The sequence below is a fragment of the Fusarium tjaetaba genome, assembly GCF_013396195.1.
Source record: "Fusarium tjaetaba strain NRRL 66243 chromosome Unknown NRRL66243_c0000042, whole genome shotgun sequence".
NCBI classification, from domain to species: domain Eukaryota; kingdom Fungi; phylum Ascomycota; class Sordariomycetes; order Hypocreales; family Nectriaceae; genus Fusarium; species Fusarium tjaetaba.
The window spans coordinates 25,791-45,886 of NW_023501238.1; the positions used below are offsets into that span (position 1 = coordinate 25,791).

The 20,096-nt window shown below is 48.7% G+C and overlaps 10 protein-coding genes across 10 annotated transcripts; 4 read left to right on the forward strand and 6 right to left on the reverse strand.

Moving 5' to 3' along the window:
• Positions 1-574: 574 nt before the first annotated feature.
• FTJAE_2427 (ubiquitin-conjugating enzyme E2) lies at positions 575-1,200 on the forward strand (the record flags this gene model as incomplete). The annotated part of the gene is made up of 4 exons (XM_037348619.1): positions 575-627; positions 695-783; positions 834-965; positions 1,025-1,200. 4 exons carry the CDS (start codon positions 575-577, stop codon positions 1,198-1,200), a joined length of 450 nt encoding a protein of 149 aa, XP_037210441.1.
• Positions 1,201-2,021: 821 nt separating this feature from the next.
• FTJAE_2428 (lipase 2) lies at positions 2,022-3,032 on the reverse strand (the record flags this gene model as incomplete). The annotated part of the gene is made up of 1 exon (XM_037348620.1): positions 2,022-3,032. One exon carries the CDS (start codon positions 3,030-3,032, stop codon positions 2,022-2,024), a length of 1,011 nt encoding a protein of 336 aa, XP_037210442.1.
• A 971-nt stretch (positions 3,033-4,003) lies between these two features.
• FTJAE_2429 (ATP synthase subunit D mitochondrial) lies at positions 4,004-4,751 on the reverse strand (the record flags this gene model as incomplete). Its single annotated transcript, XM_037348621.1, has 4 exons — positions 4,004-4,033; positions 4,084-4,170; positions 4,221-4,616; positions 4,743-4,751. The coding sequence occupies 4 exons, from the start codon at positions 4,749-4,751 to the stop codon at positions 4,004-4,006; spliced, it is 522 nt and encodes a 173-aa protein (XP_037210443.1).
• Positions 4,752-5,328: 577 nt separating this feature from the next.
• On the reverse strand, positions 5,329-6,082 carry FTJAE_2430 (nascent polypeptide-associated complex subunit alpha; the record flags this gene model as incomplete). Its single annotated transcript, XM_037348623.1, has 3 exons — positions 5,329-5,659; positions 5,710-5,768; positions 5,816-6,082. The coding sequence occupies 3 exons, from the start codon at positions 6,080-6,082 to the stop codon at positions 5,329-5,331; spliced, it is 657 nt and encodes a 218-aa protein (XP_037210444.1).
• A 716-nt stretch (positions 6,083-6,798) lies between these two features.
• FTJAE_2431 (ribosomal L14) lies at positions 6,799-7,306 on the reverse strand (the record flags this gene model as incomplete). The annotated part of the gene is made up of 2 exons (XM_037348624.1): positions 6,799-7,113; positions 7,178-7,306. The coding sequence occupies 2 exons, from the start codon at positions 7,304-7,306 to the stop codon at positions 6,799-6,801; spliced, it is 444 nt and encodes a 147-aa protein (XP_037210445.1).
• Positions 7,307-8,379: 1,073 nt separating this feature from the next.
• Positions 8,380-8,899, reverse strand: FTJAE_2432 (uncharacterized protein; the record flags this gene model as incomplete). Its single annotated transcript, XM_037348625.1, has 4 exons — positions 8,380-8,478; positions 8,546-8,608; positions 8,667-8,707; positions 8,764-8,899. 4 exons carry the CDS (start codon positions 8,897-8,899, stop codon positions 8,380-8,382), a joined length of 339 nt encoding a protein of 112 aa, XP_037210446.1.
• Positions 8,900-10,228: 1,329 nt separating this feature from the next.
• FTJAE_2433 (thioredoxin-like fold) lies at positions 10,229-10,753 on the forward strand (the record flags this gene model as incomplete). Its single annotated transcript, XM_037348626.1, has 3 exons — positions 10,229-10,240; positions 10,292-10,618; positions 10,673-10,753. 3 exons carry the CDS (start codon positions 10,229-10,231, stop codon positions 10,751-10,753), a joined length of 420 nt encoding a protein of 139 aa, XP_037210447.1.
• Positions 10,754-12,070: 1,317 nt separating this feature from the next.
• On the forward strand, positions 12,071-17,132 carry FTJAE_2434 (uncharacterized protein; the record flags this gene model as incomplete). The annotated part of the gene is made up of 4 exons (XM_037348627.1): positions 12,071-12,905; positions 12,962-13,483; positions 13,586-14,522; positions 14,582-17,132. 4 exons carry the CDS (start codon positions 12,071-12,073, stop codon positions 17,130-17,132), a joined length of 4,845 nt encoding a protein of 1,614 aa, XP_037210448.1.
• Positions 17,133-17,737: 605 nt separating this feature from the next.
• Positions 17,738-18,272, reverse strand: FTJAE_2435 (NADH2 dehydrogenase (ubiquinone) chain; the record flags this gene model as incomplete). Its single annotated transcript, XM_037348628.1, has 3 exons — positions 17,738-17,829; positions 17,915-18,021; positions 18,187-18,272. The coding sequence occupies 3 exons, from the start codon at positions 18,270-18,272 to the stop codon at positions 17,738-17,740; spliced, it is 285 nt and encodes a 94-aa protein (XP_037210449.1).
• A 783-nt stretch (positions 18,273-19,055) lies between these two features.
• On the forward strand, positions 19,056-19,803 carry FTJAE_2436 (FMP43; the record flags this gene model as incomplete). Its single annotated transcript, XM_037348629.1, has 4 exons — positions 19,056-19,282; positions 19,343-19,358; positions 19,459-19,595; positions 19,650-19,803. 4 exons carry the CDS (start codon positions 19,056-19,058, stop codon positions 19,801-19,803), a joined length of 534 nt encoding a protein of 177 aa, XP_037210450.1.
• Between the last annotated feature and the right edge of the window lie 293 nt (positions 19,804-20,096).

The window sequence follows — 20,096 nt, forward strand, 5'->3', positions numbered from 1 at the left end:
ACCTTCCGCGACCTTTATTAGGCATGTATTGTAGGAATGGTTGTATGACAGCGCCTAAAGGACATGTACTTGAAAGTATAACTCTCTCTACCTACTAGAGACAAACTACCTACTAAACTAATGGATGCATATGGCTTATCTCTCTGCCCATCTTTGCCTAACCATTTGTTGATAATCGTCACTTGATTTATTAAACGATCAGGTGTTCAACAATTCTATTCATTTGTGACGCGCTGCCAGAATCTTTCTCTTCATTTAATCACTCCCATCGGGGTTTGTTACTTTAGTAGATTGCTTGCTTCCCGATAATACTGGGCTACTAACTACCTACCTACCTGCCACTGCGACTGCCCCGCCGTTGACCTTAATAAGTCCCGCCAGGTATTTCAACCATAGGTAGGTTCAACTCTAGACCTCCTCACCCAACCACAACCTTTCTATACGTGGCTCTATCGAAAGCTACCGCTACGACGACACGATATCTTGCGAACAAGCACTCGCCGATACAAGAACCGCATCCGCCGATAACGAATATCATCGAAATACCTTCACACACACACACCCCGACTCCACCATGGCTCTCCCCAAGCGCATTATCAAAGAGACAGAACGGCTCATGGCCGAGCCGTAGGTCATCCCCGAGGCCACAGGTCTTGCGCCTTGACTTCGTAACCTAACACTCGTCCCGATACAGTGTTCCAGGAATTAGTGCCGTTCCTCACGAGGATAACCTCCGATATTTCGATGTCCAAATTCACGGTCCTGCCCAGTCTCCGTATGAGGGTATGTTCTGAATCATTACCGGCTGATCTGCCGACTAATCGAGACTTCAGGTGGTGTTTTCAGCCTCGAGCTCTTCCTCCCTGACGATTATCCAATGACTCCTCCCAAGATTCGATTCCTCACCAAGATCTTCCACCCAAACGTCGACAAGCTCGGTCGTATTTGCCTCGATGTCCTCAAGAGTGGGTTGCATATCAGGATGCACATATGTCTGGGACGGCCAAGCTGACAAACGCTACAGATAACTGGTCTCCCGCCCTTCAGATCCGAACTATCCTCTTGTCGATCCAGGCCCTCCTCGGTGCTCCTAACCCGGATGATCCTCTCGCTGCAGATGTCGCCAAGAGCTGGAAGGAGGATGAGCAGGCCGCTATTGCAACCGCCAAGGAATGGACGGCCCAATATGCGAAACCTTGAGGGAAAATGATACACCAAGAATAAATACTTATGAAAAAAAAGGGGAATTTAAACGCCCAGGGATGATCAAGTTGGGAGAACAAATGCTGGAGTTTAGGGACCAAGCGATGTCTCATGGAGATACTTTCCGTTGACTTTGATTGTGTACGTTGGCACTCGCAGGTTTGCTCTTGTTCTTATCTGATAGATCTGAATGCTTTTGCTGTCAAGAAACGCATCGCTTTTTTGTCTAGTTTCATGCTGATACTTTCAAAAATACCTGCCGCTTCAGTGTGAAAGGACTATCCAACTCCTACTCCAGGTACCTCCTTGACCTTTCAGTTACTACTAGTTCGTTGTTCCTCGCCGTACCTTCACGACTACGACATGCCAGAGCTGTGGTCTGAACCTTGCTCCCTATGCAAATCAGAAGTTAATTGAGTTGGGAGACAACTTAAGTCCTTTTTCCTACACCAGGTGGTAGGATGGTGTTTATCCTTGAATATAATCCAACGGTAAGATCAAGATACTGGTATTGCCAACCATTCTATTGAATAAATTCTTGTTCTCGAATATATGTGTCGCGAGGAAGATCAAAGCCTCGACTCACCTAGAGCCTGGTACCTGAAAGGAACTCCAATATTTCGCAGCCTTAAATTGCATTTAAGATTATGTTTCCAATTCTTTTTTTACTGTTTTGCTCTATTGAAGGGTTTGAAGGGCTTACTGGGTCATGTTGCGGCGATAGAAGTGGCAATGGAGAGAACAATAATAAAACAGATCAAAATATCCTATCCTATCAAGCAACGGAAAAGGCATGCCCTATTCCGATCTATCTTCTTCTACTTGAGAAGCCATCGTAATCCGTCCAGCATATGTTTCTCGCAAGTCAAGGCATGATCGAGGTGAGGAGCCTTGAGCCAAAAGGTATGCGGCCAGCCCACTTCCACTTGAACCTTGACATCGATACCTGCTTCCCTAAGAATCATGGCATAGCATAGCCCATCCGAGTATAGGGGGTCGTTTGAAGTCAGCTGAATCCAGGTACGAGGGTGTCCCTTCAGCTCATCTTCCGAAACCTCAAGAGGTAGTTTCTCAAGGCCATCCCTAGGTTTGCTTCGTTGTAAATATCCGCCCAACGATGTGATAAACGTTTCAGACACGCTTGTGTGATACGGACGTAACTTTTCAGGTACAAATTCCTCGCCACTGGCTCTGTCCGCTGTGACTGGACACCTGAGTAGCAGTCCGTGAATGGTACCCTGAGGAGCTGCTTGCGCCACTGCAGATGCCATCTGTCCACCACTCGAGCTTCCAATAACGATAGTTCTTATCTTTGGATCGTGGAGTTTACGAAATCCGTCCAAGCTGTCAGAAAGACACACGGTAGCTGGATTCTGAGGCAGTAAGCGATATCCCACCGAGTAAAGTCGGATCCTGGCAATGCCTGACTTGACAATATGTCTGCATGATAGTTCTTCGCTATCCGCTTCGCCAACCCTCAAGCCACCGCCGTGGTAAAATATGACGATAATCTCCGGCTCCTCAGCTTCGGTACCTGTAAGGTCCAGCTGAAGGACAGGAATTGGATGCCCATCCACAGAAGAGGGAATAGTGAACTCTTGCTTCGTAACTCCTTGGGAGAGCTCATGATCTCGGGTTCCAGGCGCCGTAACTTGAGCATATAAGTCGCGACATTCCTGAGCATAAATCGGTTGTCGTTCTTCTACGCTGCTGAATACTCTAGGGGGGCCTTTCTTCTTGGCCTCTTCTTCATGTGCCAGCCAAGCAGCGTCTAATTGCGGTGCCGTCTTAAAGACATAGGTTTCGAGTTCCGGATCTGGAAAGGCCATGATAAATCTTGATCTTGTATTTTGGGAAAGCACTTGATTCGAGAAGTAGTTATTCGCAGTACTGACTATACGTTACGAGGGATATATGGCGTATCGTGTAAGTCGGGGTTTTCAGGCTAAAGGCCACGTGACACTGATATTACTGTATGAACTTCCAGCAAAGATATTGCACGAGACTACCTATTATCTAGAGCCTTGCAGACTTGGTCAATAACATCCTTTGAGTAGAGAACCCTCATATCGGAATAGCCAAGCCTGTGTTAAAACAAACAAGATAGAGGAGCCTAACCATTAAAGAAGTAACCTATGACAAACCCAAAAGAAGCTTAATCTTCACAAACCGACTCCTGAAATTCGAAAATGAGCAATTATCCAAATAGTGTACTGCCTTTCATGTAGTCCGACACCTGACTTGGACTTAAGTCTCAAGTTGTTTTCAGATATAGGGTATGCCAAGACATGAGTGATGATACAGATGACTAAAACATTGCCGAACAGAATGAACTCGATCGGATGGTGTGCCTGCAGTTAGATTACAGATTACTTTGGGTACATCAAGAGTGTCCCGTACATTAGGTGCCCATATAGTAATTCGGCCAACATCTCCCTCGGATTGTTCAATCTCCTGAAATGACTGCCTCCGTACTCGATAAGTATTGGGCCAAATATGGACGAAGGAGTGAAGGTTCATTCCAAATTAAATCCCAAGACAGCACTCGAAAGTGACGAGAACAAAGAACAAGGCTGCTCGGCGTGAATTGAGTAATCAAGAAACAGCAATGGGAGAAGTCCGAGGTTGGTCTGGGAACATCAAACCACATTCTAAACAACCCAATAACATTTCATTATAAAGCACAGAGGAAAAATTGTAGCGAATTGGAAATGAGACAAGCCGGGTTCTCCCTCGGGATCTCGTATCTACAATGCTAGAGTACACAACGCGAAGCCGGAAAAGGTATATCGCGATTCGTTTAAACCACAGCCAAGTCGCCGAACTTCTCCTGCAGTGGGTGTTAGTGCTGTCATTTCCTCTATCATCCGGACAACATACCTTGTATCCTGGCACCATCCATCGGCCCTTGGAAACGAGCTGATCAGTCTTCTCGTCGATAGACTTCTCGGCAGCGGCAACCTCGTCCTATAACTTGTGAGAATCGACCCAATAGTCTCAGCTTCGGCGGTACGTACGACAGTGAGCTCCTCGAATGGTCGGGCCTCCTCGATGTTCTTGAGGGTAGCGGCAAGATCCTTAAGCTCAAGGTCAACGGCCTCCTTGGTAGCCTCGGCGTTCTTGACGGCCTCGGCCTCGAAAGCGTCGATGGCCTTCAGTTGTCGGCTAACATCGTAGGTGACAGGCTTGAAGGCGCTGAATCGCTTCTCGATCTCATCGATGATAGCCTGGTTCTTGAGGATGGATCGGTACTGGGAGAAATCGACGGTGGTGGGCTGCTCCTGGAGCTGCTGAACCTTACGGCGGACGTCCTCGTTGCGCTTCTTGAAGGCCTGCAGGGAGGCAACGGTCTGGCCACGGAGACCGAGGGAGCTGGTGACCTTGGTCCAGTCAAGCTTGAGAGCTGCGCTTCGCTGTCGGAGAAAGGGAAAATTAGCTCAAGGCATCCTGAGACGTAGAGGCGCGCGATCGGGACCCGGGGGAGAATTTCGACAGCACCTGCGATCAGTCACACGCGCCAATTGGTGAATTGAACTTACAGTCGCCATTTTGAGGAAGGTTACGATGTCGAGAGAGCGGAGAGGATAATCTTGATTGACTGTTGATGACTTTGCCGAAGTTCAGGGAACTACCGGGCACTAAAAGGTCACGTGCTTTCACTCAAATATCCGGCGAGCGGCGTTTTCGGACCCCTCATTGACGTCGGCTCAGGATGAGCGAGGACAAGAATCAGGAAAATTGAAGTTCAAAAGCCGATCATTGGCGAGAGAATATTGAGTGATCAAGTACGAGATACCAGAAACTCTTACGAATCGGGATACGGTGACTCGGCGTAGATGGCAATTAGCAATTGATTTCATAAGTAGTCATGAGACCCATCGCTCATGAAATGAATATCAAGTCAGTCAGTCCGTAACAATCAGTTAACGAATACAACATCACGCATGGTCAAAATTTCAACAGCATTCTTTGACGGATTTTTGGGTGTTATTCCCCTTCAATTGTTTCCGTTATTTGGCATCAACTCCATTCCGCAGGGTACAGTTCGCCAAGAACTAATACAAGAGCCCAATGTTCGTCCCATGTACATGCTTTTTTGGATGATCGTCCAGCACAAGCTCATGCTTAGATACTTAGAGCCATGATGGAATTGACGATATCGTTGTCGTTCTCCTTCAACGCCTTGACGGCCTTGTTGCGGCTGACGTTGGCCTGGGTCATGACAAGCTCAATATCCTTATCCTCGAGTCCGGAAGCATCGACCTCCTCGCCATCATCCTCCTCCTCCTCTTCATCCTCGTCCTTGCCATTCTTCTCCTCAGCGGTCTCGGCAGCCTTGCTGGGCTCACCGTGGTTGTGGCCAGAGTGGTCCTCAGCGTTGGCGGAGGCGAGCTGAGCAGCAGCAGCTTGTTGAGCAGCGGCGTTCGTATCCTCGATCTTGGCCTCACCGAAAACACTGGCTTGAGGTCAGACGCAGATCAATCATTTTACAACAATGCAACTTACATGTAGGTGTTGCTGTTGGGAGACTTGTAGACCTCGGGGTTGTTGATGACGAAGAGGATCTGTAGCACTTCGGTTAGCACCAGACACCTCATTTTACCCTTCCAACCTCTTCAAAGAATCCGCCGGCACTCACGTTCTTAGGTCGGCGGAGAGTGACACGGGTGATGCCAGGGATGCGGGTGAGGTGCAGCTTCTCGAGGGCCTTGCGAGCCTTCTTCTCGTTGCGGTTGTGGATCACAGTAGAACCAGCGGGGAGCTGGCCCTCACCGACCTCCTCGACCTCGGAGTCGTCGCTGGAGTCATCCTCGTGCTCCTGGACGGTGGTCTTCTTGGGCTCCTCGTCGGGAAGTTCTTCAACGCGGGGGTTCGACATTTTGGCGACTGAAGTGCGGGCACAGATGTTAGTAAATCTCAGGTAAACAATTTGTGGCAGCAAAATCTTCCCGAGACCGCAAAAAATCGAAAGCAAAATAACACAATAAACGTAACGACAGCTGCACACTTACTTGTTTTGCTGATCCCAGTTACGTCTGTTTGCTGGCCTGATCTCTCACGTCGTCGTTTTGTGATGGGGTCCTCGCACAGCGATAATTCTAGGGCTTGGTGGGAGGTGGGAACTAAGGCGCATTAGGTAATCAGTTTCTGTGTCACTACGTCCCCCCCCAGAATCCGGATGTCCAAGATTGAAGAACCTAGGTAAGTGACGACGAGTGGAGGGAAATATATGGACAATCAGGGCAACAATTAAGGCTGAATATGGGGATACAAAGTGGCTGATTGTAAAGACATGCATGCATGCACAGGCAGCGGAGTTTTGGGGTATTCATTTCATTTTTATTTCGGCTACAGTTCACAATGAATCCATGTTCTTTTTTTATGCTCCTTATGCTTTGAATTCAGTTGATCTCAGAATTTCCGTATTGACGCCGCTCATCATGATGATGAAGTGTGACATACAGCCTTCCAGAACGGAGCAAAAGTGAATCCAGCAGCCTCTATACCGCCGTGATGTGTTTCCTGCCCAGTTCCGTGCCACTTGATCTAAACCCGACTTTCAAGCACCTCCGTGACTCCAGCTTAATGACCCATTTATGCGGAGGCCTTGACCTTGGCCAGAGCCTTGCGCTCCTCGAATCGTCGCTGCTTCTTGAGTCGGAGAACCTGGAAGCGCTCGAAGTCGGTGAGACCCTTCCTCCGCTCCATCTGATCCCGCTTCTTAGCCCAGTTGGTCTGCTCCCACTTGGAGTCGATCTCGGACTTCTCCCAGAGCTTTCGGACAACACCAGTTCGGGAACCGCGGTTCAAGCCCTCGACGATAAGAGAGGAGAGGAGGACCTTGCTGAGGGGAACGGCTTGTCGGGGAACAGCGAGGCTAGCGTTCGCGGAAGGACCGTCGACGAGAATCTGTGACGGGGTCAATATCGCGTGTTTCGGCAGACAAGCCTGATCTGAAGCAGGAGAAACCTACTCGCTTGTGGTCGATGATCTCGACGATCGTGGCCAGGCGGCCGGCGAAGGGGTGGTCGCCGTTGATAACAACGACACGGCCAACCTCAACGAGGCGCCAGTTCGAACCCTCAATGACTGCGTCGCCCATTGTGACGGTGATCTAATTAACGGTCGATTAGTCGAAATGTTTCAAGAGTCGCGCGCGCAGTGATTGATTCTTCGAATGCAACTGCGATCGTAGGAGTCGAGGTTCATACCAGTTGTCGATTATGCTGTCCCGTTAGTTGGTTGTTTGCTGGAGCCGCGGACCTTGAAATCGCTAAGGACTTTTTGATCGTGGGCAGAAAAAGATCCTGTGCGTGCCTGCCCTAACTTTTCGATCTAACTTCCGGACTAACCTTTTCGCCGTCCCAAACCGATTGGGGCCCAGCACCCGGCAACGGAGCACGGGCCAGCCGACGAGAACTTCAAAAGAAAATTTCTGGTAGACATCAAGTCTTGTACAGCCCAACAATTCTCTTCCTCTTTTATGATCGGAGAGGCACGCGACGTTTTTAAAAGTGCATCAAGGTAAGAATCCAACACCGCTCCCCTTTTCACCTTCTTCTCTCTCTTGCACAAGGATGAGGTAATTTGCGATTGATTCTGCTTGATGGTCCTCTTTCGCCGGAGTGGCTAAATCGGGCGGATAGCTGATATTCAATTTCTTACATATTCTGAAAGCACATTCTGTCTTATTCTTAGTCTTGCATGGCCTGGCATTTTACAAAGACTAACTCAAGAATATAGTGATACACTCCATACTTCTCTACCTTAGTCGCAAGTGTAGTTGGCATACTGCGAGCCTTCCAAGCCACTACAGGCAGATATATTTAATGTTGATCGCTGCAATTAATAATAATTATATAACCATTCAGAAGTCGTACAGTTCAGTTCGTTTGATTCATGTGACGTGCCGTATAATCTCCCGAACTCGATATCTGATGACCATGGAGTTGGAACATAAATATATACATATGTAGGTAGTGGTATAACACCCATGAACTGAGGCGTTTGGAGCACTATCATTGAAACAGACTTGTACTTCAACAAGACCACTAGGCTTCCTCATATTCACATACATAGTCAAGTCGCGATACGGCTTTCAATTCAATCATTAATTCATCCTTTCCGAATCATTTGCCTGCAATGAAACGGCCGTGATCTAAAGTATTGTTACAATTAAGCCTTGCCCTTGCGCTTCAACTCCTCTTCCTCTTCAGCCTGGATTTGAGCATCCACCTTTGCGCCCTTAGAAGGTTCGTTGCCGTGAGCGCGAGCCTTGTGGTTGCTGTTAGTTTTTCCTTCTTTTATTTTGGCACCAGGGCCAGATCTTGATTGGACTTACAGGCAGAGTGGGATCCTTCTTTAATTGGGCGGTCTCGAGATCGTCTTCAGGCTCGGATCGTTGCTGTTTTGCATTAGTATAGATATAATAGTGGATATCCTCTCGCGGCGGCTCAACTAACCTCCTCAGCAGCCAGGCGGTTGGCGATAGATCGCTCATCCTCTGCAATTTTTTTTTAGAAAATTTCCTCATACTTGATCGGCGGAATAGGTACGTACTGGAATCAAGGTTGTTGTGAGAGTTCTCCTTGCCCTCGTTGTAGGGGTCCTCAACGTTGCGCTCCGACTCAGGAGCGTTTCTCTGATCGCCAGCCTCGTAGACACCACGGTTACCAACGTTGGAGTAGCCAGACATGATGAATGTGTGTTGAGATGTGTGTGCTTAGTGGTTGAAAAGGAGAATTATGTGAAGAGATGAGGAGATGAATGATGTATGAGAAAAAGTTTCAATCGATCTCAAGACCCTTTTTGTAGTTCCGCTTCGACGATGAATCAGTGCCATGGTCGTACATCTTCTCCACAACCCTGACTTCATAGGATACGTCATGATAAAAGAAAGTCCTTGCTCACCACAACTAAAACGCATCAGATCGCAACACATACGTCATAAGTAAAAAGAAAAAGACTTTAGCTCTGCCTTAGGGTTTCTGCGACATATGTTTGTTGCAGTCGATCTTCTAGCGTAAGCGGTTGATTTCAGCTTGGCGAGGCGTCTGTCTATGATCCTTGACAGCAGGCCACGTGAGAGACTCAATGACATCTCACGAGTTCTCAATGAGAGAAAGTTCATTTTGCATATATGGAAGTAATGGAGACAGAATATTACATCGATTCCTTCTCACGTCAAGGCTTGCTGCCTGTGATACCGTATGCAACTAAGTTTGAACCCGGGACAATCAGGATGTTAGTCAGGCCCATTCGATCGTTACATTTGATTTCTTAAAAACCTTACTCATTGACAATCTGCTTGTAACATTTCGTGTTTGTTAGGTTCTTCCAAATACAAAACTACGGCTGGTTATCGAGGTATCTGCTGAGATGTGGACCTTGACTTGAGCATTCGCCCTGACCTTAACACCACATAGCCATGTTCTGCCAGGATAGTGACTGGTGGGATTAATGTAACTTTGACCCCTCTAAGGATTAATATGTGATAGTGCTTGAGTAAAGTTAAAAGTCACTACCAAAAATTTATATTTTTGTACCCACGTTGAGCTATCGTCTCTGCATTAAGTTGCCATTGAGACTTGATCGAAGAAGTAAAGGATAATATGACTAGGATTAACAATGAGGCTACTTAAATCTAATAATCGAGACCTGAGATTTGAGATAAATAAGGTAATACAGTATTTCTAATACCATATTTACAAGTGACTCCAAAAGACCCTAGATGTAAGATTAATGACAATTAAAAAACACATGTCCCAAGAACATTCCCTCTCTAAGGCATATAATTATATATCTCTGGTCATCCATGAGAAAGACGGAAGATAGCGGATGGATGTCGTGGTGGGGGTCCACCTCATGCACGGGCCCTGCACATCCGAGCCATTAAGTCATCTTCGGCGTGACAAGCTTCATGGAGCTATACCGAATCGTAGCTCCGACATCAACCTCCATGAACGATCGTGAACTTTCAATAATTGTTTCACAAACATAAACTTTTAAGGAACAACCAGACAAAATGTTTCGCTTCGTAAGTTACGAGGCCAAGATCAGATATACGTAGTTGCTAACAAGAAAACAGCATAAGACACTCGATATCGTGACAGTCTTCCACAAGGCCAGCTCTCCAGCATCCGTCAGAGTCGCCAACCTTTTGAAGCAGGTCTCGGCCAATGCCACTTCTGGCGCTACTCTTGACCAAGCGAGCGATCACTCCGCCCAGACGGCACCCATTCGAGACCAGTTTGAGCTCAACATCACCGAGGATCCTCCTACAGACGACCAGGTGAAGACAATTCTGGAATATGTTGGAAACAAAGGTATCCCCAAAGTGATCAAGGGCGCAAATGACGAGAAGGAGGCTCTTAGGAAGTTCAAGGAGAGCAAAGAGAACTTCATTAGACCAGTGGTACGTTGCCTCTTTAACCTCACGATTGAAACCTACTGACCAATATACGTATAGGTTGTGGATTGGAACAACGGCAAGGCCATTGCTGGCGACAACGAGTCTGAGATCCTCAAGCTTCTGAAAGCACAGAAGTAACGCCTCTAAAACTGCCCATGAACTATCGCATAACCCCTCTCTGTATATACTATGTCAATGATCCATACCATCTGACGATCAGCCATATTAGCATGCTTGTATTAGTGACCGACCCATCATGAGCCGATGATAGTAGGTTGACAAACGCTCGATTTTCTATTCGAAATGCTACAAGACATTGCCTTGGGTATGATTGCTAGCACATTTACGGAAAGGCCCTTTGTGAACAATGGCAAACTTTGGCGTTTAAATCTACCAGACGTGAACCGTATGCCATCAAAGGGCACTGGCATTAACATCGTCTGATCGCATGGCACTTTTACTCAACCAAGCAAGAAACGAGTTCTGACAGATATTTCACAATCTGCCTTCAAAGAGTGGCCGTTTGTGTGGAGCGAGAATCAGCAAGCACCCGCGTTGAGCTGCAAGACGCTTGGGCGACTGCATTGTTGACGCGTTGAGTAGGTACCTCGAGCAAAACTAACATTGTATTATCTGGTACTTGGTATATAAATACCGGCAAACCCAAGGTTAGTTGTGACCAAAGTCTGTTACAATCTATTATAGGCGAGTTAGCAAGCAGGCTGCGAGCCGTTCAGGAAGGTTTCCTTACCTTTGTTTGACTTGGACAGTTTGCACTCCTCGAGTCACAAGCAAGCACTGCAAAGGCATAACTGTTGGTGAATGGATAATTGCAAGCGAGAGAGACTTGTGATCACCAGCTCAGGTCTACACCAGCTGTGCCAGTGCGCATCAGTGTATGCCAGTTACTAACATTATCAGTGCCAGTCACTTAAATGTTTATTCGGTGACAGTGTCGGCGGCAGTAAGGGCAAAGCCAGAGCAATCATTGCCACCTCAGTCTTCGGGTTTACTCTTATTTTCAGTTTCTCTCTCAATTCTTTCCTCTGCTTTCTCTTCTTTTCTTTCTCCTCCAACCTCACCTCACTCCCGCTTGTCTCGAGAACACCGACAAATCTGCCCTACTCCTTCTTTCCTCACGGCGCATCATCGCGCGTTGAGCATCAGCTTGAGGAAGGAACTAACTTCCTTCTGAAATCAATCACCTTCATTTTATACCCGAATTTGAACCATAACTTGCCCTTCTTTTACGCTTGGGCGCTTCACTTCTCAAGGTAAGCCACCAGCACCTCTACCTACTAACCTACGCATTCCCCCATTTATCGAGACGAGGTGAATGCTTCCATCTCATGATCCCTCAAGAGCTTCTAAGCTGGGATGAAAGTTTTCGCTTCGTTCTCAAGATGAAGCGCGCCTTGTCTCATCATGTGCTAACCGACTGTTACACAGAGCATCATGGCTCAACCTCAACCCGCTTCGGCGGGTGAATCCTCCATGTCCATCGGGCCATCGCCGCCGCCTCAACCAGATTCGGACCCGAACCGGACTTATGCCAGAGACCAGCCGCCTAACTTGCGCGAAGCCTTCACCAGCTTCTACCCCAATGGCCTACCCAACCTCTACAAAATGCTGCAGACACCTGGTCCTGAGGGCGTTGTTCAAACGTACGTCGAAGACTATCTCCCTGTGGGATTCTACAGCAACCCCCCAGTCGGGGCCAAAGCCGTCTTCTCTACCTGTAATGGATCGAACCCTTTCCATTTCATGAAGCATCTACTGCCTCAGCGCCGCGTTCACCTTTGGTCCGCAGACGAAGTTCAATCTGCTTGCAACTCACTTCGTAAGCTCTACTGGGAGGTCATAAAAGACATGCCGCATCCAGACTGCTGGGATAGCTTGTGGGACTATTTTGATGCCCAAGACATTTACAATTACGGAGCTTTGAACCTCTGGAATGTGGTCAGTCAACTGTTTGTCGAGAACCAGTCTATCGCCCTCGACGTCCATAATGCTTTTTCCATCGAAATTGGCCAATGGGTTGACAACTGGCTGTATGACGACGAAAACCGCGCCAAACTCATCAAGAGCAATGAAACTGGTCTTTCTATCAATGGTGTCATCGGCTGGGAAGCTCTGAAAGGCTTTCCGGATGTTGCCATCCATCTTTTTGCAAGTGCCCTTGCGCATCGACGATCTCTGTTACTATCGCCCGAGAAATTGAGGCCAGGTGCAATGAAGCCTAATCACCTCAAGGAGTTTTATGAAAATGGGCGCCTCGAAAACTGGCTAGGTATGTGAAGTTTGCTTTCAAAATCAGGTTCTACCGTTATGCTGACAACTTCATAGCGGGCCAACGCGTCCTCGGACCTTCGGGCCTGTCTACAAGGCCAACAGAATGGCAGCATCACCATTCCTCCCCTGCTTCAGAGAACGTCACTCACCCTATCATGGTGCATGATGGCAAACACTACTTTAGACGGCCTGAATACCGTGTGCACAGTGCGGTAGAAGCGCTCCACCAATCCGCAGCAGCAGCAGGGCCTTCCGTTCACGGCAACAGCGAAACAACCTCGATCGAACACAAGCAGGCTAACGACACGATCTCTCGCGGTGGTCTCCAGGTAAAAGCTCAGGCCAGAAGTAAATCCACAGAGCTTTTCCCTTCAGTCCGAACACCATCTCCCCACACCAATGGTAAAGGAAATGACGCTTCGTCTTCCAACGGACACCACGATCAGGAGGAGCAGGAGGACTTTGATGCAATGACCCCCACAAGAGTCAAAAGGCAGGGCCGCAAAAATCACCAGACCACACGAGGACCTCGGAAATCCACAGTGACAACATCATTGCCAGGCTCAGCAGTTATGCGTAACTCAAGTCTTGCTAGTCCTACAAAAGATGTTGCAAATGCCAAACATGGCACAAACCAGCGGCCTCCGACCGATAGCCAGAAGGCTGATTAGCAACTAGCCCAGGCTACTTCGAGTCGTTCAAAGGACCATATCACTGGAAACATCATCAGAGATGCAGAGTTGCGGTTGAGCACCAATGACAGACCCAAGAACCAGCGACCAAACCGAGCTTTTGATGAGCCAGTGGCTTACGGTCAGAAAGAAATGAAGTATCCTGGAACCACGAGTACATTCAATCAGATGCAAAGGCCCGACGCAAGCTTTCAAGACAGCGCGATGAGTACTGAGCCCCCTGAAGATATGAGACTTTCTGGGCAATTCGCGATGCCGACCCCTCCCGTGGCACCCTTTTACCCGTCAGGAACCTTGAGCCCTACCATTCAAGGAGACCATTCTTTACCTCGCCAACAGAATTTTCCCATGCAGAATGGATTTGACCATGGATTTTCACCAGCTCAGCAGTCACAACCGCTTCAGAGGGGTTCTTTGCCTGGTCGTGGTAGAAATACCAGCAACACTTCCCGCAACGATCGCTTTGATTCGAACGATGGCCGATGGTCTCACCAAAGCCATGAGAATAACAACGGTGGGAATTCTGGATCGAGTCGTGGAGGCTTCTATTGCGGAGGAAATCGTAAAAGCCGCCGCGGTGGCCACAACCAGCGAAACGCAACTGCGCCTGTTGCGCAACCTCATACCGGCCTTGATTTCAACCAGAAGAGGCGTGAGGGGGCACCATGGAAGGATTCATGGCGTCGAGATACAGTTACTTGCCAGAACGTTCAGGATGGTTTTACGATCAAAGATTATGTACCTTGCTCTTGTCCGATCTGCGATTCTCGTGACCGCTCTGTACACATCATTGTCCAAGGCTGTCAAGGAATTACTGTTCCAGACATACTCGCACGACTCAAGTTTGGCCTGGCTGAGAGATATGGACATGTAGACGAGGTGTTCCCGATAGCCTCGAAAGAACCAGGACGTTTTATCGCCCGGTAAGTCATGACTCGTTTCGGATTCATGTTGAATTCAATGACAAACTAACAAGAATTAGGTTTGCAAAATCCTCGTCAGTTGGTGAAGCACTGACTATTGGCGGCGGCAGCATGCCTGAGCAAGGCATATCTGTTACATTCTCCGCTGCGTTGCGATCAAAATGGACACTCTTGAAGAAAGCACCCACTCGACCACTACCAGGTCGAGTTTCTGGTCAGAACTCCGCCGCTCCACCATTCTCTCCTTATCCTTTCGGCCTATCGATGCCAGGCAATGTGCCGAGTACTGCCGCAGTCCCTCACATGATGCCAGGCATCCTTCATCCGGCTGCAGTCAATCCTGGACAAGCACATAACAGTCATTTCTGGCAATCCAATGGAGGGCAGCGTTCTGTATCTGGGTTTGTACAACCTCCAGCCTCTGGTATTCTATCTGCAACTGTGCAGTCCGCACCCGGCATACAGGCACACCTTGCTGGACAGGTGACTCTGGATCCAAGACAAATTGTCCCTCCTTCCATCCATCAGGCACAGGAAAACGCATCCCCTCCTGCGGTATTGCAGACTAAACCTCCGTCTGAAGAAGCTTTGGATGAAATCCATCACCTTGATCAAGATGATCGGGGTAGTCCACAAAGTGACATAAGCAAGTATACTGGGATCAAAGCTCGTGTTTCCTTGCCCAGCACCCCTTCGAAAGCTTCCCTTCCCTCCCAAGGGACCCCAACGAAGCCAAACGAAACAGCAGAAGGGCTTGCGGGTATTGATACGACAGTACATCACCAAAATGAGATGCCCATTGAGGCGCCTGAAAGCCAGGCAGAAACAAAGATCACATCCGGTCATCAAGCTGAACAACTGTCTGAACCAAATGGTAGCAAGAGCAGTCACAGTCGTGTGCCAAGCTTATTTTCTGAGAATGAGAAAAAAGAGAGGCGACGAGCATGGGCTAAAATTCCTATGCCTCTGACTCTCCGTGGGCCTCGCTCAGTTACTCCAAAGAACCCCATCAGCATCACCACCGAGCGTGGCAGCAACTCTGGGGTTGAAAAGAGAGAGAATCGCGTACCTAATGCTACACAGCCGGAGTTGCCAATCTCAGGACAGAATGAAACCTCTGCTCCAAGCATCAGCGATGTTTACGAGTCATCTATGTCCGAGAATCCCGAGTCTAGGTTTCCGTTACCGCCAGCGCCAAAAAGCTCTTCTGCTGCCCACTCCACCAGGCCAACAAAAGAAGATGCTACAGAACCGCAGGGTACCACTCTAGATGAAGTACAGCCGTCTGAGATGCCTGTAGCCTCTCCCGTGACCGAAAATGTCATATCCAAAGTTGAACAAACATTTGAGCAAGAGCATACTTCAGACACGCTACCAAGAGGCAAAGGAAAGAATGCGAAGAAGGCCAAGAAAAAGAAAGCGAAGAACATGGCACCCACTAGCAACGAATCTAATCACGCCTTTCAACAAAACGAGCCGCCGTCTTCTCCTCGCTCCAGCAACATGGCACCTCAGCACATGCATGGTAGCAGTGGAGGAGGGATGGGGTCTGATACACGCCATGGAGGTCTTATCGGAAGTCTGGAATCGGGTGCATCCTCGCCTATCAAGCGACACCACAATGAACCTGAGCAGCCTTCTGTATCTGGATCTGCTAAGCGAAGTAAGAAGCAAGGGAATAAGTACGAAATGGCCCAGCACCAGCACCAGCCTCAGCCTCAAACCCAACCTCCATTTGACGAATCAGACTCGCCTGATGAGGACGAACGCGGCCGTCGTGGATTTAGAATGGGTAGAGGAGGTTCACTTCGCTTTGGCAAGCAACGCCGACCTCGCCCTATGATTCCTAGCTCAATGCTTGCAGGAGAACAATTCGATGCTCAAGCGCCACCTCCTTCGACGGATTTTGCTTTCCAATGCCAGAGCCTCCCCGAGTCTGATGACTCACTATACTTGCGCGATCATGGAAATAGCGCAAAGAGCCGCCTCAATCCCGAGGCCCGAGAGTTTGTATCTCCATCGAGAACAGCATCTCTCAGTAAAGGACCAGTTGTCAATCCTAGCAGTGGTGAAGCATCAAGCAGTGGCACAATGACTGAATCAGCTGCCAAACATGACCAAACAGATGAACTGATCCGAGAGGTCCCCAAGACCGGGCACGATGATGCATGCGAGACAACTCTTCAGGATGACAAAGTCCCATCCGCCGTAACCAGCCAGACCCCTAAACGTCGTCGGGCCATCTCAGAAGCGGTCCAGAAAGGAACTCCTAAAAAGGAAAAGGGGCCTGCTCAACAAGGAGAGGGAAAAAGGACTCCGGCAAAAAGTTCAAAACGAGGCAAAGGCAAGGAGAGGGCAGTGACGGTGAGTGCCAAGACCGACAAGGCTGAGGCAAAGGTCGAAAAAGCTCAAGAGATACCTCAAACCCCGGAAAATCAAGGAGGGAAGGTCAAGAAGCCTGGCCTGATTGACGATGACTGGCCCTCGCTTCCAGCCTCTCGGGAACGGGCACAGTCCAAGCCACAGACACCCTCGATTTGGGGTGGAAAGACAAAATCTACCCAAGATGACGGTGGACTCGGACAAGGATCTCCTGTCACGAAGAACTAGACTGTGACGCGACCGAGCAGACATGAATCGTGAAAGGGTCAGGGATTTTATCTCGGTTGGCGCCTTTCGCTCAACTTTACATCAAATCAGTAGAGGGGAAGGGGAAAAGGATGAATAGGGGACATGGTAGTGAATTTCCAAGGGTTTGCTTGCATTGGGCATGGACAGGTTGGATTGCCCATTGGCATAGTTGGTGATATCTGCCCTGTTGGGCACGTCATAGTGGTCTCAGGTCAAGGGATTAGAAAAAAGTGTGATTTATGCCAGGCGTAATATAGTACCGTGAGTGCAAAGGTGTTTCTTGATAATAGTGAGGTGCTGCTACATTGATATTGCAAGCCTAGAAGCGTATATGTCTCTCGATGTGTTAAGATTCGGGGTACGTTATGACCCCAGTAGCGAGCGACGAGGCCATGAAGCAGCTACGAGGAGGTCGTTATTCAAGATGATGGATGGATGGATGGGCCTCGGAGTAGTACAATGCTCTCCTGTCCATGCTGAATTGACCCTTATGTACATTTCATCGTCGTGATGGCCGAGCTCGAGGTCCCTCCCTATAACTTGTCTTTCTTTTCGCAAATATTGATCAAGCGAGACTCGTGATTCTATTGGTCAGCCTTGACCAAGCCAGTGACGGTCTCTTCAATCTCCTTGTCGGAGAGACCCTCGAGGATCTGTGACTTCTCGACACCTCGGTCTGTTTTGATCATGTCAGTACTGCCGTGATCTCGATGATATCGCTCTAGTATGTCCGAGGGCTTCCAGCGACGTAGATTACGAACCGTATCGGGCAAAGACCTTGGGCTGGGTGCCAGCGGCCTCTCGGATCAGGATGGGGATGTTGGGGTTGTTGCGCTTCATGGTAGGGTACGATCGGGTGATGAATGATCTATATCGGCGCAAGAAACAATCAGCCCAATGGTTCCTCAAGTTCTACTGTCCTTGTACAATGTCGCTCGATCTCTCGTGTCCTCCAATGCGCCCAATTGGACCAGTATCATGCCGATTGTTGTTGTCGTTGGGAGTAGTATGTATAATATGGTTTCAGACGTACCGAAGAGCCGCGCTCTGCTCCGAAGTCTGGCAAAAGAGGAATCGCACCTCGCGGAGAGACTTGGTGAAAGCGTACTTTGCCGACATTATGAAGCGAATTGACGTGGTTGAGTCGTTCGTTAGGTAAAACAGACAGAAGCGACGGAGTCGGGTCGACCTTGAAGTGCTAAGTAATTGCAAGCTTGTGGTTGGCAAGGATCCTCAATGAGGCTCGAGTGGGAAACTGAAAGGCGGTACTGTACAAAGGTTATGTACGTATAATTTGCATAAAAGAGCCAGTGGATGTAATACTTTAGGTTTAGTATGTGTGCATAATTCAGTTATGCACAGCCTCCGGTGCCGCTGACAGCTTTTCCTCCCTCCCCCACGTACAATGGCAAATGGATGGATCCATGAGGTGCCTGTACCCGTAGTTCGTAGTGAGAGTGAGCCCCGGACGCACGATAACTCCGGTTTCCGGGCACGGTGCAGTGAAGTATTTAGTGGATGGTGCGCTAAATCCACAGCACCACAGCAGTAGAGTTGAGTGCAGGTGGGCTATCTATCTCGGGACGACAGTGACCGACCACCCTTGCCCCAACGTCCCAAAGCTTAGTCTTTCGCCGACGTTGAACCTCATCTTTTTGACCACAACCTCTCTTCTGTTGAACCAATCTCCTCTCCACCAAGAGATCAACGTGTAAGTTTGCTATTGACTGTCTGATCGCGGATTCAATTGTGTCATTCATGCTTTTCTATGCGGTCGCCGAAAGTCTCGATTTGCGCGCAAACAACCCATCTTGACTACCCAACTTTGTGATTCTTGATATTGCATTGGATCTCATATTAATATTGATTGATATTGGTACTGACGATAATCGCATAGCGATCATGGCCTCCTCCGCAAACACCATCTTCCGCGCCTCGCGCCCCCTCTTCCGTCAGGCTACCCTCGCCGCGCCCGCTCGACAGGCTTTCCATCAGCAAACATTCCGACAGAACTTCTACCAGGGCAGCGGCCGTCGATGGCAGAGCACTGACGGCGCTCAGCAGCAGCAGCAGAGCTGGTTCAAGCGCATGATGGAGAGCGAGGTTGGCTTCAAGACTGTGCATTTCTGGTAAGGACAAGTCTAGAACAAGCCATGGTTGACCCAGAATGCTAATATGTGTGGTTGTAGGGCTCCTGTCATGAAGGTTCGTTGACTACATTATCCCGCGATATCTACACTACGGATGCAAATACTCTCGAAACCCCGATATAATCACAATTACTGACCTTGTTCGCCATCTACAGTGGGCTCTTGTCCTTGCCGGTATCTCCGACTTCGCTCGTCCCGCCGAGAAGCTCTCTTTCACTCAGAACCTCGCTCTGACCTGCACCGGTATCATCTGGACTCGATGGTGCCTCATCATCAAGCCCAAGAACTACCTGTATGCTAAAAACCCACCAAATAATACACACTCAAGCTAACAGGTGTCTCTTAGTCTCGCCGCTGTCAATTTCTTCCTCGGATTGGTCGGCCTCGTCCAGATCACCCGAATTCTCAGCTACGAGTCCGCAAAGAAGAAGAGCCTGGAGGGTGTCGTTGAGGACATCAAGGCCGACGCCAAGGAGACCATCCAGGAGGCCAAGCCTTAAATGCAATCAAGCATGGGCGAGTTAGACAATTGTCGAAAGGGGTGGCCTTTACTCCGACATATCTCACGATTTGTAATGCTACAGTCGAATACTCCTTACAGAGGGACTGCTTTCGAAAGGCGTGGGTCGCAAATGGACGCATTTATTGCTTGAAAAAGGAGGGTGTTGCAAAGCTATTTCAGAGTCAGGGGAGCTCAGGAATAGCTTGTCACTTTTTTACATGGTAGATTACCACACATATAGTCAGCATGTAGAATTGAGGAAGGGTTGGGTTCAACAAACAAACACGTACA